The following is a 16,329-nucleotide window of genomic DNA, read 5'->3' as shown; positions in this document are numbered from 1 at the left end:
GCCTTAGCATTGCAACCTTCTTAAAGGGAGGAAAGCAACACAAAAGCTGGGAGACCTCCACAAGCTGGTCAAGGAAATGGGTTCAGCCAGCTGGGGGCCCAAAGGGCCTGGATTTGCCCCCTAAGGAAGCTGGATTGACTCCCTGTGTCCAGGATTCTGCATCCCTTTTGGTAAGGTGTGATTTGGCAAGGAAAGGGGATATGGTCACTTTGAGTTTTCTGGGTGAAATGAGTTCCAGTTTGCTTGGAACAGGAGCTGTGAGAAGCCTGGGCTGAAGTGTGGTCTGGAAAGTGGGTTGGGGGATGAAGGGAAGGGTCAGCGTGTGCAGTCCCAGTGGGAATGGAGTCAGCTTTCGCACTCCCTGTGGAAACGGGGGGTATTTAATTATGGGATGCTGTTGCAGGGGACGAAGGACCCGTGACTTAGACACTGTGCAATCTTTCTTTCTGCCCTGCCTCAACAGCCGGGGCCCCCATGGCCACTCTGTGTCCACCCACACCAGCTTTGAGGATGTCACCCTCACGCAGGATCACCGGGCCAGAAGCACCGAATCCCTGGAAATCGCCCGCCTCTCGGAGGCCCGGGAACCTGAGGCCTCCTCATCCGAGAGCCTCCACCTGCAGGACAGCCAGAAGGGCTCTCCGTGCCCCAGGAGGACCTCTTTATCCAGCTCCTTCGATGGGGGGTTCCACCGTGAAAGGATAGACCAGCCGGATTTAAGGTGAGGCAACACAGAGGCTGAACCACACCGCAGGGGGTGCTAGAACTGGGGTGGAGAACCTCTTGCAGCCCCAGGACCGGATTCATAGAAACATAGAAACAGAGCGAGTCAGAAGGGGCCTCCTGAGTCATCTAGTCTGACCCCCGGCTCCATGATTTCATGTCAGAGAAGCTCTGAGGGCTGTATTTTGGGGGGTGGGGGCAAAGAAGGTGGTGCTCAGAGACCAGAGCCACTCAAAGGGCCAACCTGTTTCAGTCGAAGTTCTTGCTGCCAGTCACTGAGCCATAGGAGAGAGATCGCTACCTTTTAGAACTCGGGAAAAAAGGCATAAGAACCAGGAATTTGCCCAGGGATCCATGATTGGGGGAAGAGGGGCTGGAGCATCGCCTCTTGGAGAAGCCTGGAGGGGGGGATTTCTACTTTTCTGGATTTGGGCTGGCAGCTCCCCCAGGCATGGCTGGGCAGGGGCTTCCATTTCTCCTCCATTAATGTTTTCGTTTGTGCTCCCCCCACCCCATTTCCCTTGGCAGCTCCCTGTCTTCCCAGACGCATGGATGCCCTTCCCCGGTCATCTGTGCAAAGTGCTCCCCGCGGCCACGCTCCCCGCCCGCTCCCCGCCCCTGCAGCCCCGCACCCTCCTCCCCCTCCCGCACCCCCCAGCCATCCCCCTTGCTCTCCATCCGCTCCTCCCGGTCCTACTCCCTCCCCTTGACCCCTGCAGAGTCGCCCCAGATCTTGTCGCCGGCTCACGTCCACCGGAAGCCGCCCAGGGTGGCCACTGCCCAGGCCGCCTCGTGCGAGGACCTGCCCGCCGGGATGTCTCCGCGGGCTCTTGTGCGCCCCAACACACCCATGGGGAGGGTGGACATCGCTCCCAGCGAGGGCCCCCCCAGCAACCCGTACGCCGTCGTGTCGCCTGCCACCAGGGGGCGCACGCTGACCCCTGCAGACCGGTACGACGTCTTCCCGTTCCCTGAAGACCCCTATGGCCGGCGTTACGCTCGCAGCCCCCACCCCAGCAGAGCCCGGCCTGTGGGCGAGGACAGCCTGATGGCCTCCCTGGGGAGGCAGCCCCAAAGCAGGGTGAGTAGAGGCCACCGGCCCAGCGCTGGGCACGCCATGGGGCCTCTCCTGACCTCATCCCCGCCAGCTAACCTGTTGCTTCTCTCCAGTTTCCGGATCGAGGGTGTCTCTCCCCGTCCGCTGGACCATCCCGTGCCTTGATCATGTCTCGACTTCAGGGGCGACTGGTGAGTGCGTGCCTCTGCACATGCATGATGGTCTCCTCCTCTCCTGCCCCTTTGCTTGGCTCCCTGGCTTTTCCTTGTCAGACCTCGGAGCCTTAATTGCCTGGAGTTTCAAGTCTGTTGTCGAAAAGGTTCCCTTCCTACAGACCAGGACCGTGTAGACTTGGCACCTCAAAAAATGAAACAAAAGGAAATCCCCTGAAGAAGATCTCAGTTCTGCACCCAAAACAAGCTTAATCTATGCAAATTGCAGGATTTAGACTTGCAGAATAAATTATGCAAAGGAAACCTTTTGTTTTGGCTTGTAATGGGACAGGGGGTTAAAGAACTGCATAAGACTTTGGGTTCCTGTTGTCCCCAACCAGTGGAAAGCTTCAGCTATCCTTCTAGCTCCTGAGATTTGAGGAGTGATGTCTTCACAATCATAAGAACCAGCTACTTGTTTCCTTTTTCAAAAGAAAGGTGATATTTTCTGAAAGCTCCATTCCACGAGCCATCTCACGCTCTGCAGTTTTCCTGGTCGCTGTCGAATTGTGGTGTGGAATGTTGTCTTCCTCGGGGGCTCCCACGGCTCCGCCTCCTCATGCTGCCTTCCCTTTTCCCACAGATCACCCCTCACTCCGCCTCCTCCAGCTACCTGCACTTACCGCCCCTGCCCCCCCTGCCCAACCGGCCCAATCTTGGCAAAAGGACGTCTTTAGGGACCACGGTATGTGATCTTCCACTTGGCCCTCAAAGAGGTGTTGGAGAAAACTCTAACAAGCTGAAATAAGTTCAGCTTTCTGAAATGTTCTGCGTTTCCAGGTTGGTCATATGAAACGGGCTTAGTGCAAGCTTCCACGTGCCGAAGCTCAGGGGCAGAGCAGGGGCTTGGTAGGGAGAAGGTCACAGGTCTGATGCCTGGCATCTCTAGGAAGAAATCCCTGCCTAAAACCCAGAAAAGCTGCTGCTGCCAGTCAGTGCCAGCAGTGCTGAGCTATAAGAACCACGGGTGTGACTCTGTGTGGGGCAGCTTCCCGTGTGGCTTTGATGATGGGAGTTGTAGTCCAGTGCATCTGGATGGCACCAAGTTGGGAAAAGCTAGTGTAACGGCTTGAGGCACCACGTAAAAAGCCAAACAGGACTTGGCCACTGTCTTGCACTCTGAAATTAAACAAGATGTGCTGGGGAGGGGAGGGGAGGGGAGGGGAGGGAGAAGAGGACTGATGGAGAAAAGCCACAGGGAAGAGAAGGTGCTTGAATTTTGGCAGGGAGTCTGCTTTTAGGCAGAGGCTTATTATGCTGCAGGTTGGGCAGGGAGGGAGCAGGGCTGTGCTACTCAGTTTAACTTCACCCCACAAGCACCAATCTTCTGGTTATCTGTTCTCCTTCCAAGGATCTGTAGCTACTCATCCGCTTGGCGTGCCAAGCAAGCACTTTCCAAAGGCCTCTATATGGCCTGCAGGCAATGTTTAAATCTTCTCTCGCATTCCTCTAGTCCTCCTGAGTTGTTCAGGAAAAAAAACATGCTTTCCTGTTCGGGATCTCAGTTATCCTCAAGAGAAGTAGGTCAGTATTATTAGACTCATGTTCCTGCCAAGATTGAGAGAAGAGCTTGTCTGCTAAGTTCTTGGCTGAAGTACCATTCAAACCCGGGACCTTTTGGATTGTGCACCAAGGCACTGCTTATCCAGTTTAATTCTATGAAAATCGCTTTATGAAAATCATGAAAATTCATCCTTGGAGGCTGTAGCATGTGAGGGCTTATGCCATGTCAGAATGCTGCCCTATGTCAGAGTCTTTGTATTCATGGAAAGCTAGCATGTCAGGAAAAGGAGACTACAGTAGCACTGTCTCTGACATGCTAGGTTTCTGGATGCAGGCCTCAGTAACGACAAGCCCATGGTTGTAGGAATTCTGAAATAGCACCATTGTGGAGTGTGCTTTAAAGTGTCACCCACTCTAAGTTTTATATTATAACAAGCCAGGGTTTCTCCTTGGAGAAGATGCAGAACTTTGGGGCTTTTTCCTGCTTGCATTGGTTTGACATTTGGGTCGCTCACTTCATTGTCTCGCTAGGGTCGAAATCTAGTGCGGGAGAGAAGCATCCACTCGGCTGGCGGGCAGCGATTTGAAAGTGACACTGATGTACGTACCTCTGCTTCTTCTCTTAGCGCTGGAATATTTCTTACTTCGTTTATAAAACTATGGTTTTGCTTTTCAAAAGTCTATTTTTAATAAAGCAGCTTATGAAAAAACCCCGAGATGTATGAACAAGAACACAACTATTGCTTAAAACGAAGTAAAATAAGTCTTTAAAAATGAGAGAGAAAAGAGAGATGATTTTTAATGCACATATCCCTTGCAGAAATCGATGCTTCAGCAATAGAAAAGGTTTTTCCTGCCTGTCTAAAAACAGGAAGAGAGGAAGGGCGATGGATTTCACCAGTGGGCCAGTTCCATAACTGCAGTGCCACTGCTGAAAAGCTCAGCTTAGTGATACGACTAGATAATTTAGACTCGGGATTCAAAGGTGATGGGGACTCTTTAGATGCTTAATGTGTGCTACTTCACGTACTTCAAAATGCGGGAGGTCAGACCTCTTGCACTGGGGCCCCTCCTGCTGCCTTTGCCAAGTGGAGCCCCGGATGTCTGCCCCGAAGTCGGACCCCGCTATGTTCTGGTGAGAATCTTTGCTAATGCATAGTCCCTTGGGACTGTGGCGGCCCCATAGTCCTGCCCTGAGAGGTAGCCTAGATGTATTTTGGGTGAATTAATGAAGGAAGGAAGGTTGCCAGCTGACCAGGAGAAAAAGTAAAACCAAGTCTGGCCTGCCCTTGTGCCTCTAAAGAGAAGCTCCGTATGCCGGGGAGCCTTTTCGCAGGATGGAGACGGGCATCCGCATTCTGCTTCTGCTTCTGCTTGCTGGTGGAGCAGCTGTTAGAGGAAGTACAGAAGGAAGAAAGCAATTCCCATCCCTATTTCATGGCATACGCAGGACATCCGTGAGCTGACAGCTGCAGCTTCCTGTGAGGTAGGGACTGGCAGGGTCTTTCCCTGCCTTGGTTTTCCAGATCCCACCATCCCTAGCCACTGTAGCCAGCAGCCAGGATGATTGGAATGGTAGTCCAACTGTGTCTGAAAACCCAAGCCTGGGAAAGACTGATTATCAATAGCAATAGTAATAAATGAATAAATTGTAACAAATAAAAATGGCAACAAGAAGTAATCTATCCTAGCTGAGCTAGAAGCAACTCTCAGGTGAGGGAGGAAGGCCAGTGTAAAAATATTTTTAATGTTATCCAGTTCTGCATTGCAAAGCAGCCCTTATAGGCACTCAAAATGTCCCCCTAACCTGCAAACCATAAACCTATTGTTCCTTTGCATTTTGAGAAAGCAGCGAGCAAGAAAACTGTACCGTCCAGCTGCCTACACTATTTCATTTCTCTTTGCTTCTAGGCAATCCTGACAAAGCTTTGTGGCCAAGACAAGCTTCTTCGCAGTCTTGAAGAGGAGACAGGGCAACTCCGGGCTGAAAAGGTGCTTTACTGGCATTTCCCCTTCCCTCTTCCACTGTAAGGAAACCAATCACCTGGTTTCTGTTGGCTGCCGTTACCCTAATATTAATATTCAACCTTTACAGAGCTGCTGAATTGTCAGGTGGTGGCGAAATCTCTCTGTAGCTACCCTGCAGATGTCATACTCCTTTCTACCATAAGGTGGTGACAGTTACTCTAGAGATGCTTCTCTGATATAGTACCTTTTTTTACCACTAGATGGGGACAAAGGCACTAGAGGGGGACAAAACCCGAACCCTAACCTATTATGTCCTGTAGCTTTTCCCAGTCTGGCAGCCTCCAGATGTGCAATTTCTGCCACCCCAAGACATCTGGAGGGTGCCAGGTTGGGCAAAGCTGGTGGGCTGCATTTAGTTCTTCTCTTTCTCAGAGGAGCTTCAGTCTCAAGTTGGATTGAAAGAAAAAAGAGATACTTACTCAAGGGCACACAGTACCAAGGATGTACATGAATGCAAGTCTCCCTAGCCCAAACCCAGTATTGTAAAAAAAAAAAGGCAGGATATAAATCTAATAAATACATACATACATAATGGTTGCATGCTATGCAATCTACTCCACTCATTTGTCTGCTTATTTCTTTGCCCAGGTGTTTCTTTGCCCAGGTGTGTCCCGCTGCTCTCTTTCTCCCTTTGTCATTTTTCTCTGTTCAATTGCAAGTGCCTCCCAGGCAAGGACTTGTCCAGTTTTGCCTGTGAAATGTTATAAAGCCCTCGTGTTTGCTGACTGTGCTGTAATATTATTGTGTGTTTTACCTCCTTAAACCCCTTTCTTTGAAAGCTCTGGAGGGAAGAGATCAGGATGGGGAAATACTTCATCCACTTTTTCCATCTAGGGTACAGCTTGGCTCACTTGCTTGAGCAATCTAGAGGGGCTGCAGTGTAGATACATTCCAGCCATGGTGCTGTGCCCAGGGTTCTGCCACACGGCCTGTGAGGCTACCTCTCATCCCTGTGATGAGAAGTACACAGAAGAAAGGCACAGAAAGAAGCCTTCCAACGCTGCTAGCCTGGGTTGACAGTCCCTAGAATGGATGGTGCTTTTGCAGGAGCGGATTGAAAAGGCCTTGGAAGTGTCCCGCCTGAGAATGGAGGAGTTTAAAGGCCAAGATGCCACCATGGAGAAAATCTCCTACCAGCAAAGGCAGCTGCAAGATGAGCTGGTGCATCTCCGAGCGCGCCTTTGCGACCTGGCGCTGGTGAGTTGCCCTCTGCCCTTGGCGGGCAGATCTGCAGACAGATGTGGTGGTAGCCATGGCTTGCCCTCCACCCCAGGAATATTCCAGGGCCCTTCCTTTAATTTCCAGATTCTATTTTTGCATTAAATACCATCTCCACCTCCATCATCTCTATCACTATCAACTCTATCTCATCTCTATCATCTCTCTATCACTATCATCTCTATCATCATCTCTATCTCTGTCGCTATCCTCTCTATCCTCATCTCTATCATCTCTATCTCTATCATCTCTATATCTATCTAGGGATAATACATTCACAGCAAGCTCATTTCTCTGAGTGCTGACTCTTCTATAGCCCCAAAGGCAAGGATGGGCACGAAGAAGCCCATTCTCTGACATTTTCTGGCAGGTCCCCCTTGTTCCCTCTATTTCCAGCTTTCCAAGGTGAGTGCTTGCTTGTGCAGTCAAAGCAGGCACCGTGGCTGGCTGGCTGAAGCACCCTCTGCGCTGCGACAGATGGTTGCGGGTCCTGCATGAGTGCGTGGGTGTGTGTGCACATGGGTCACCTTGGAATTTTCTGAGCTCGTTTTGCATCAGTGCTTGAAAGGAGCCACTGTCCCCCTTCTGGCACCATGCAACTTTCTTGGACAACGGCTCCAGCCACCCAGACAAGCTGGAGAAGGGTGGGAGTTGTTATCATATGCAACTGGAGTCATTCAGTGTCTGATGGCAGCCATTCGTTGCTTTGATTAGGACAGTGAACGGGCCTGGGAGGGTTATGCAGCCTTGGAAAACGACTTGCAGACGCTGAAGGGCTCCTTAGAGCACATCCGGAATGTGGGGCACCCCCAGGTAAATGCTCCCCACTTCCACACCGACCCTCATTTCCAGCCAGCACGACTCTGCCTTGGCAGGGCTGGGGAGCCTCTGGCCGCAGAGCGCTCCTGGTGCTGGAGGCAGCGAGAGGTGGCTGGAAACACAAGCTCATCCAGCTGCCTGCATGGGTCTGATCCATTCCTCTTTAGGACCAAGTGGCCGCTCAGCAAGATCTGTGGAGGATCCACGACATCCTGGCAGGACTGAGGGCCAGTCCAGCAAGCTACCACACCCTGGAGAGCCGACGATCAGGTGCTTAAGGCAACATTGCTAGCGCCGCCTGTGCGCGCATGATTCATTTCTATGGGCTGCAGAGCCTCCTTCACCCTGAGAGCCGAATTTCCTTCTGGAGAAGGTTTCGAGGGGCCACACTTCAGTGAGGGTGGGGCTGAAGTGGAGGCATTCCCCCAAAACCTAAACGACCAGTTTATGGCAGCTTTAAGCTCTTACCGCCACTAACTCAGCCTTCAGAAGTCTTCTATCTTTTATAAAATAGAGGAAAATTGCAGAAAGTCTTGGAAACCATGCAGTGGTCAGGGAATAAGAAATGTCACTAGGACAAGGATCTGGGGATCCTGCTGCAGGCAGGATTGAGACCCCAAGTGGAGTGAATTTCTCCTACAGGTTGAAGGTTCGCTTGTGATATGTGGAACACACTGTGGGACAGAGTGATCTTTCTGCTAATTCTGATTCCTCACTTGCCTATTTTGCCTCTTCCACTGCAGGCATCTCTCCAGCCACCAGCCCAACACCAGATTCTCACATGGGAGCAAACCACGGTTCGCTGTTGCCATGCTCTGGAGTGGAGGTAGCAGTTGGCTTTCTGGCTTTGCAAGGCACAACCTCACACGTCTGTTGGCTTCAGTGTAGAGTGTGGCTCCCTCAGCTGATATCCTGGGCTTTCAGTTTATCCCTTTTTTGGCTCTTTAGGAGCTCTACCCTGATATTGGGCTCTCACTCAGGGGCAGAGTGCCCTGAGTGAGACTGGGCACTCTGCCCCTTCTGTGCATGGAACGTAATGTAATTAAAGGAGTGTGCTGCCACAGAATGTGTGGGTGGCCACCAGCTTCAAAGGTTGTGAAGGAGCAGGGCCTGCATCAAGGGACGGCATGACCGGGCACCTGCCAGGGGCCCACGTGCCAGTGTGGGCCCACTGAAAATGACCCTCATGCCTCTTCTTCATCACTGCAACCTGCTTGTCTGCCCACCTCTTGCTCTGGTCCAGGTAGAGGTTGCAGGGAGGAGGAGGACGAGGAGGAGCTAGGAACTGCTCGCTCCTAGACCTTTGTCTGCCAAGCAGGCGCGCAGGGGCAGATCCGCGGATCTGGGAGCTCCAGGTTCTGGTCCCCACTCAGCCATGGAGCCCCTGGGTGACCTTGGGCCAGTCAGTCCCTGTCAGCCTAACCTGCTTCACAGGGTTGTAAGGATAAAATTGAGAGGACTGTGGAAGCCGTCTTGGGTTCCTTGAAAGGGAAACACGCCGGATATAAATAAACGAACAAGCAACGGCAGTGAAGAGAGGGAGGCTGCGGTGTGCCCATAGCTGTGAGAAGGCGGACTCACGGAGGGAAGGGGTCCACGAAGGGCATCCTGCCAAGGGACCTCCAGCATCTGGAAGCAGCACTGCAAGGGGAAATGGTCTGTGCATGCCTGTCAGCCATGGAAGCTCCATCCTCGAGGCAACGGGCCACGTGGCACCTGTTGCCACGAAGAAGAGTGTTGGGCTGGGGCCCAGGACACCTGGGTCCTGGCTCCCCCTTGGCCATGAAGCTCTCTGAGGGGCCGGCTTTGGGCCAGTCCCTCACTCCCAGCCTCACCTACCTCACAGGGTTGTCATGAGGATAACATGGAGTGGAGGACTGTGTCAGCTGGCTTGGGTTCCTCGGGAGAGGAAAAGGAGTGGGATAGAATTGCTGTGCAGCAGCAGCAACAACAATAATAATAGCAATGCTGTTTTGATTGGGGTGAAGGGCTGTTCCCGTCCCGCTCTGCTTATGGCCAGCAGAGCTAGTCAATTTGAAGTGGGAGTCTTTGTAGACCAGGAGCAAGGAGACTCTGCCGCTCTGAGGGCCGAAATGGCTCTAGGCACAGCATCTGGGGCCACATGCCAGCGGTGGGACGTCTCCCGCGCATGCTCCTGCTGTGGAAACGAGGAGGAGGAATCCAGAGGTGCTCCTCTTGCAAAATCTACCCTTCTCTTCCAGGAATCCACACCCAGCCACATGCCAGGCCCCGAAGAGCTGAGCCGAACTGCGGCCCCGTTGGAAGGCAGGCAGCCAGAGAGCCCTGGCACCATGGATCAGGCTGTAAGTCTACACCATTTTGTCATGCTCGCCTCCTCTTGTTTCTCTTGGCAGACCGGGGACCTGCATTCCCGTTCTCTGAAAAAACACGTCTTTACATTCTCTGCCAGCAGAGTCCACCTGCGACCAGCAGAGGGCAGCAGAGGGCACCATCTCAGTGTTCCCAGGGGGTCAGGCAGTCCCCGGGCCATTCTCCTGGTGACCCCCCTGCATTTGAGAAAGGTAAGCCAGGGGTGGAAACAGGCAGCATCAGCCCCTGGGGGTGAAACTGGAAATCTGTGCATGGGTTTGCCAAGACAGCCTTCCTGCAACCCGACAGCCTCCAGGCATGTTGGACTACAACTCCCATCACCCCGCCCAGACTGCCATGCTGATTGGGGATGATAGGAGCTGTAGCCCAAGTCATCTAGAGGGCCATCAAATTATGGGCAGGCAGGTTTAAGCCTCCAAAGGGCAAAACCAGCACTTTGGAACTGGTCCCACAAACAGATCAGGACCAAACGAAGTGGAAAAGGATCCGGACTTAAAGCACCTTCCCTATAGCCATTCCCAGCAAACAGTCTGGCTGCCACAGCCTGGGCCAGTTGTCGCTTCCAAATATTTTCCAAAGATGATGCCACAGGCAGAGCATTACTGTGATCTTATCTAGGTGTCATCCAGGTACAGAGGCACTGGCCAAATCTTATTTCCCCTGCAAGTCCTTTCCTCTCTCCATAGTGGTTTCTTCCATTGCTTTTCCTTAAGTTGCCCACAATCCCCCCTTTTCCATTCACTTTTAGCTTGCTTTCCCATTGGGCGAGCAAGGAGTTGCCTCTGGGAACCAGGTTCAATAGCTATTAACCCCGGGGTGGGGGGGGGCTACCCCAACCTGGTGACCTCCAGAGGCGTTAGCTGACAACTCCCATCATCTCAGGAAAGCATAAAGTTGGGGAAGATTTCTCTAGTGTTTAACCTGCCCAGATCTTTCAGAATTGGTCTTCATGAGTACTGGAGATAATGATAAGAATCTGCTATGGGTTCCAATAAAAGATTCACTCCTCCAAAGTAGAAGAGGTGGAAAAGATGGTTCTGTGTTCTAGAAACAAATACCCCAAAGATACCAGCCTGTTTATCTGTCTCCCTTTCTTCCTATTTGTAGATCATGGAAGCCACATCCGTTCCCACCGTGAAGAGGCCGAACAGAGCGTAGCCAAGGTGAGATAAACCTTCAGGACTGGGGCAGCAGCAGAGTTTAGTACATGACAGCACTGAGGAGAAAGGGCAGGATTTATTTATTTTAAAATTATACTGCTTCTCTCCAAAGCTTCAAAACAGTTTAGATAAGAAGAGTGCTGTTTAAATAACTCCTTTTAATGACTCGTAGCTTCAAGGAGGTGAGGGGTGGAATCTTGATGGGCAATGAACGGTCATAGCACTGAGATGTCTGAACTGAAAAAAGATGCAAGATGGCAGACGTGGGGAAATGCCAACATGGCAAGGCAGTTGCGTAAAGACCCCGATCTTCTCAATCTTACTCCCTTTCAGGTGGCCCCCTCTGAAGGCCCCGCTCCTCGCCGGTCCCGCATGAGTGCCCAGGAGCAGCTCGACAGGATGCAGAGGAACCAGGAGGCCAAACGAAAGTCAGAGGCCGCCCAGCCTGGCTCCCTGGGCCACCGGCGAGACTCCCTCAAGCATGGGTCTGGCCGGGTGGGTGTGAAGCCTTGTGGGGAGGAAGACCCTGGACCAAGGAGAATGGCAAGGGACAAGGACAAGGCCCCAGCCCTCTTTTATATTGAGTCGCCAAGGCTTTGATCCTCGGAGACTGGGGAGTGGGGCAGGGAGGGATGTAGGTCAGGAAGGAAGCTGGGATGTGCCCGGAGTGCAAAGCAACATCCAGTGAGCACTGTGGCTAGCGGGATCAAGGACTGGATTCCCGGCTCTTCCTGCTCAGTGGGTGATGATTGGCAGGCAGATTCCCCGATTCCCTAAGAGGGAGCAAGAAGGTCTAATGGTTTTGAGACAGGAAAGCAGAATCCTGGACCCCTGAGCTTGGAAATGCAGTTGGGATCCTCCCAAAAGCAGAATTAGATGTCACAGCTTCCACCAGGAGGGCTGACTCTCTTTTAGCCCAAATTCCACTGTGGAAAAGCCCTCGGAGGCCACCGTCCAGTGGAGGGTGAGGCTGAAGGCACAGGGAGCATGTCCAAGCGTCAGCCTAGCTTAGCTTAATGCTGTTGCTGCCAGTAGCAAAGCCTCTGGGCACACACTTCAGCTTTTGGCATGGGGAAAGCATCACACAAAAGCTGGGAAGCCACCGAAAGACTGGCAGGTGGAGAGGGGGTGGGGCCAAAGGAGGGGGGTGTGCCATCTGGAGAACCCTAGAAGGCAGGCTGGGACCCCATGCCGGCCAGATTTGGCCCATGAGGCTGACATTCAACACCCTGCATTGCACAAAGGATCAAGGACTGGTGTAATTCAAACTGAATTCTGAATTGCAGAGCCGTCCGGCGATGCCATTCAAACCGCAGGGGAGCAAGATCTTTGTGGCTGTGCTTGATGTGCGGTCTGGTTTGTCCCGAGTGGTGGGGTGCTCTGCCAGGGAACGGAGGCCGGGACCGGCTCCGTTGTTCACGTCCGGCTCCTCCTCCCATGATTTAATCTCTCCTTCAGCCCCTCCCCAATGCCCCCCCTGCATCATCACCACCTAAGGAGGGTGCACACATGGAGGGACACAAGCCTCCTCGATGCCCCCCAACCCCGGAGTGGGAGCGACAGCGAGTCATCCAGCTCTCCTACGCGCTGGCGGCAGAGGCTTCGCAGCGGGGGAAGCACCTCGCAGGTACCAGCAGGGCAGCCGTGATTCTCCTCTGGCGGGGGAGGGTCCGGCGGGCGGGAGGCCTGCGGGAACCGTTCAGTGTCTGTCTTGCTTCAGTTTATGTCCCCCGTCTCTCAAATCTCTCCCCCTCTCTTCACTCCCACCCAAGGCAGGTATGGGTTGGATTGTGACACACCTGAGCAGGTGGAGTCTCATGTTGGAGACCCACAATGCAAAGTGCCCACCCTTTGGGACAGATGGGGGCTTGCACGATCTCTGGACCAAAACGTGCTCGTAGGATCCACAGCACCCCAGTGCCTGGGCCAAACCCTCTGTGGTGCTCTGGTTCTGGTTTCATCCATCTAAACCCGCCTTCACCAGCCCGGTCCCCTCCAGATGCGTTGGGTTGCCTTTTGTTCCAACAGCAGGGCCTTTGGCCAGCTGTGAAGCCAGTTTGCTCCTTCTGTGCCAGCCACTGAGCCTGAAAAAAACGCGCAAGCAAAAAAGCAAGAGACAAAAAATCGCACATAGTCTAACGTCAGCAACAAGTGCCGTAGCTCTCTGGCTTTGGGTATTTGTTCTTACAAGATGAAATAACCCCCTCCCCCGCAGTTATCATCACCATTACCATTATGACTAGGCTGCATTGCTATCCTGCTTTTTTTCCTCATGTGAAGCAACTTAAATAGATCTCCATTTTTTATCCTCACAACAGCAACCCTGTGAGGTAGGCTAGCTTGAGAGTGTGGGACTAGCTCTAATCCATCCAGGCAGCTTCCTGGCCATGTGGTGACTAGAACCTGAATGTCCTCAGTCACTCCACCCACCACTTCATACTAGCCCTCTAAATATTCTTTTTAAAGGTCCTAGCACAGTGGTGGCGAGCCTATGGCACACATGCCACAGCGGGCGCACAGAGCCCTCTCTGTTGGCACGCGAACCAAGTCACCCCATCATCGCCCCGGCAGGCAAGCATCAGATGACAGCGCACACAGGGGCCGTGCGCATGCTCGGAAAGGAGTAGTGGCGCCAGGCGATGACATCATGTGCCGGGACTCATTAGCTGCGACTTGTCCGGGCTTTCGCATGGCCGGTCAGTGCGCTGCCACGGATATATTTGCTTGGACTGGCTGGGAGTTTTTTCTTCTAAACTAAAACCTCAGTTGTCAGGTTTTATTGTAGTCTTGGCACTTTGGTTGAAGTTTGGGTACAACCCAAACCTGGGTTTTGGGTTGAAGTTTGGGCACTTGGTCTCTAAAAGGTTCGCCATCACTGTCCTAGCAGAACATCAGTGTTGCCAAAAACAGGGGCAAGCTCTAGGTTTGGGGACCACCTCAGCGTTGGGAGGTCCACGGCCTCCTTCCTGCTAACACCCTAGCAGTTTTACTTCAGGCTTGTGGCAAGTGATTCCCTGCAGCAATGTTCTTGTGCTGCTCTGGGGCATTGTGGGAAAATTAAAATGGCGGCTCCCATGTTAAGCACGGGTGCTTGGGGACCTTGAGAATGCTGGCAAAGGTGTTGTTCCACCACCCTCTCACCTCCATCTTTCAGGAACTAGTGATTGCTGGGCCACATAGTACCCCCAGCAAACAGCAGCTGAGTTGTTCAGTCAGTAATAACATCTCTGCCCATTTCTGATTCGTTTCTGTCCCAGGAGCTCAATAGTGGCATCTTGAAGGTAGATCGACTGAGGTTTCTATTTTTGTTTTCCCCCCCAGGAAGGACCAATTCTCGCTCCTCTCTTGATGACATCTCCACATCGCATGATAGCCTGAACTGCTCTCACCTCCCCAGTGACAACCCCCCCAAGGAACCAGAGTTCCCTAACAGGGTATCCATGCATGACCAAACCGCAGCTCGAAACTCAAGCTGTAGCGGTACCCAGGCATCAGCTCCGTCCCAAACGGCCATTCACGGCTCCTCCGAATCTTCGGATTGGTCCTTGCCTCTCCTTGCGGAGGACCGCCGGCTCTCATCCAAGCCCAGGGATCCTCACTCTCCATCCCATCTGCTGGAATGTGGCAGGAAGGAGCATCCTTCACTCAAAGGTCCTCGCTGGGTGACGCCTTTGCCCCAGTCAGCCAATCGGAACTTGTCTGTTTCCGGAACAGCTGATTGGTCTTCGCCTCCTTTATGGGACTATGAAGTGTGGTCATCTGAGCACAGCCCTGTGGGTAATCAGGGTCCTGCCAATGGTCCGTGCCTCAACTGGAGGGGTGAGCACAAGTCCCATCAGAGGGTGACCTATCTTGGAGAGACTGGACGGCCCATCAAGGTCACGCTGCTGAAATCCAGTTTTTAGCTCTAGTGGATAGTGGACAGTGATACAAAGACAGGCCCTGAAACTTGGTGAAGGAATAGTCCAAGGCCATACGCTGGCAGCCTCAGAGTGGCAGCTTCCAGGTCCTGCTCTTTCTGTCCTTCCCCAGAGAGCATCCAACATCTTCCAGCCTAGTTTTCAAACCCTCGCCTCAGATCCCAGGTGTCTGGCTACAGGGTATGCAATGATAGTCTCATGTACACAAGCAGTTCCACCTAAGTATATGTACAAACACCCATTTATAAATGAGCACATGGTGTCCCATGGCGGGTGCCCAAACTCACACACACATTTAGAAGTTTTTTTTTTTAATGTAATGCAATACTTAAAAGGGAAGGAGGGGACTAATTTGAGGTAGACTTACCCTCCTCTCAGTTCCATGGATGTAAAGCTCTGTCCTCCGCAGAATGGGTGAAGGAATCTGTGGAGTCTTTTTTTAAAGGAGTCCAATAGATCATCTGGAGCATGTTTCTCAGCTCCCCAGAACCCGTGCTTCCAGCCACAGGCTAAGAGTCTCAGAACAAGAGCCCTTTAACTCTCACCCTTGAGTTGGCACTAAGGGCTCACGCCCTTGGGAGACTCAGCCTCAATCAGCCTGAGTCTACAGGTGCAGCTAAACTTCTTCCCCAGAAGTTCCCAACAATCCTTGGGCATCACTATTGATTCCATGACCATGTGGGAATCCTAAGTTCAATTTCTGCATATCCATGAAGCACAGATTTCTGCTCATTGCCTGCTTTTAGAAAGGGGAAAGTGAGTTTGAGGCCCAGCAACTTGCCTGCAGTCCTATAATCAGTCTCTGGCAAACATGTTACTCTAGCATTCTTGATACCAGATAAGGATTTGATCTTTGCCCAGGGAAATCACTGTGGGAAGGTTTCTTCCTAAAAAATAAGGTTTACACATGCACGTTTATGATGGGATGTGCATTCTCTGCTGTGCAAGTGTGCACCAAGCCATGCCCTGGACTGCACAGAACAGCAAGAGTCCTTGTCCCAAGCAAGTCCAGCTTTGCTTGATAAATCTGCAGAAGTTCCATGCTGGTCCAACTTTGCTTGATAAATCTGCAGAAGTTTTTTTATCTGAAAAAAATGTTTTTCATTTCTGCCCACCAACCCTTATGCTAATAGTTAATGTGCCCTGGTGGGAGGAAAGAAAAACCTGGAGATGATAAGTAATCAGTACAAGTGGTCAGAGAAGTGTTTGTTTAAAAGTATGCAAAGCATTTCACATTTATCTTTTTCAAGGACAGAGTATTTACCACAGAGGTGGGCAGCTTTAGGCCTTCCAGATGTTTTGACCTACAACTCCCATGAGCTCTCATCCTTTGGCTA

At 52.2% G+C, this 16,329-nt stretch overlaps 1 protein-coding gene across 1 annotated transcript in view; it reads left to right on the top strand.

The window, feature by feature from the left end:
* Nucleotides 1–16,323, top strand: part of PLEKHA4 (pleckstrin homology domain containing A4) — a 40,485-nt gene extending 24,162 nt beyond the window's left edge. Inside the window, exons 8-23 of the mRNA XM_044447719.1 lie at nucleotides 464–721; nucleotides 1,252–1,804; nucleotides 1,894–1,971; nucleotides 2,576–2,677; nucleotides 4,027–4,095; nucleotides 5,407–5,487; nucleotides 6,571–6,720; nucleotides 7,456–7,554; nucleotides 7,728–7,830; nucleotides 8,304–8,386; nucleotides 9,783–9,884; nucleotides 9,992–10,103; nucleotides 11,020–11,075; nucleotides 11,406–11,567; nucleotides 12,531–12,699; nucleotides 14,394–16,323. Of these exons, the coding sequence (XP_044303654.1) occupies nucleotides 464–721; nucleotides 1,252–1,804; nucleotides 1,894–1,971; nucleotides 2,576–2,677; nucleotides 4,027–4,095; nucleotides 5,407–5,487; nucleotides 6,571–6,720; nucleotides 7,456–7,554; nucleotides 7,728–7,830; nucleotides 8,304–8,386; nucleotides 9,783–9,884; nucleotides 9,992–10,103; nucleotides 11,020–11,075; nucleotides 11,406–11,567; nucleotides 12,531–12,699; nucleotides 14,394–14,977 (2,761 nt within the window). The 3' untranslated portion in view covers nucleotides 14,978–16,323. The remainder of the gene's footprint in view (nucleotides 1–463; nucleotides 722–1,251; nucleotides 1,805–1,893; nucleotides 1,972–2,575; nucleotides 2,678–4,026; nucleotides 4,096–5,406; nucleotides 5,488–6,570; nucleotides 6,721–7,455; nucleotides 7,555–7,727; nucleotides 7,831–8,303; nucleotides 8,387–9,782; nucleotides 9,885–9,991; nucleotides 10,104–11,019; nucleotides 11,076–11,405; nucleotides 11,568–12,530; nucleotides 12,700–14,393) is intronic.
* The last annotated feature ends 6 nt before the right edge of the window (nucleotides 16,324–16,329 follow it).

This window comes from Varanus komodoensis, unplaced genomic scaffold (genome assembly GCF_004798865.1).
Source record: "Varanus komodoensis strain SLA01 unplaced genomic scaffold, ASM479886v1 scaffold53, whole genome shotgun sequence".
NCBI lineage: Eukaryota > Metazoa > Chordata > Lepidosauria > Squamata > Varanidae > Varanus > Varanus komodoensis.
Note: the sequence above shows the minus strand (reverse complement) of the source record. Positions and strands in the feature narration are given on the sequence as shown.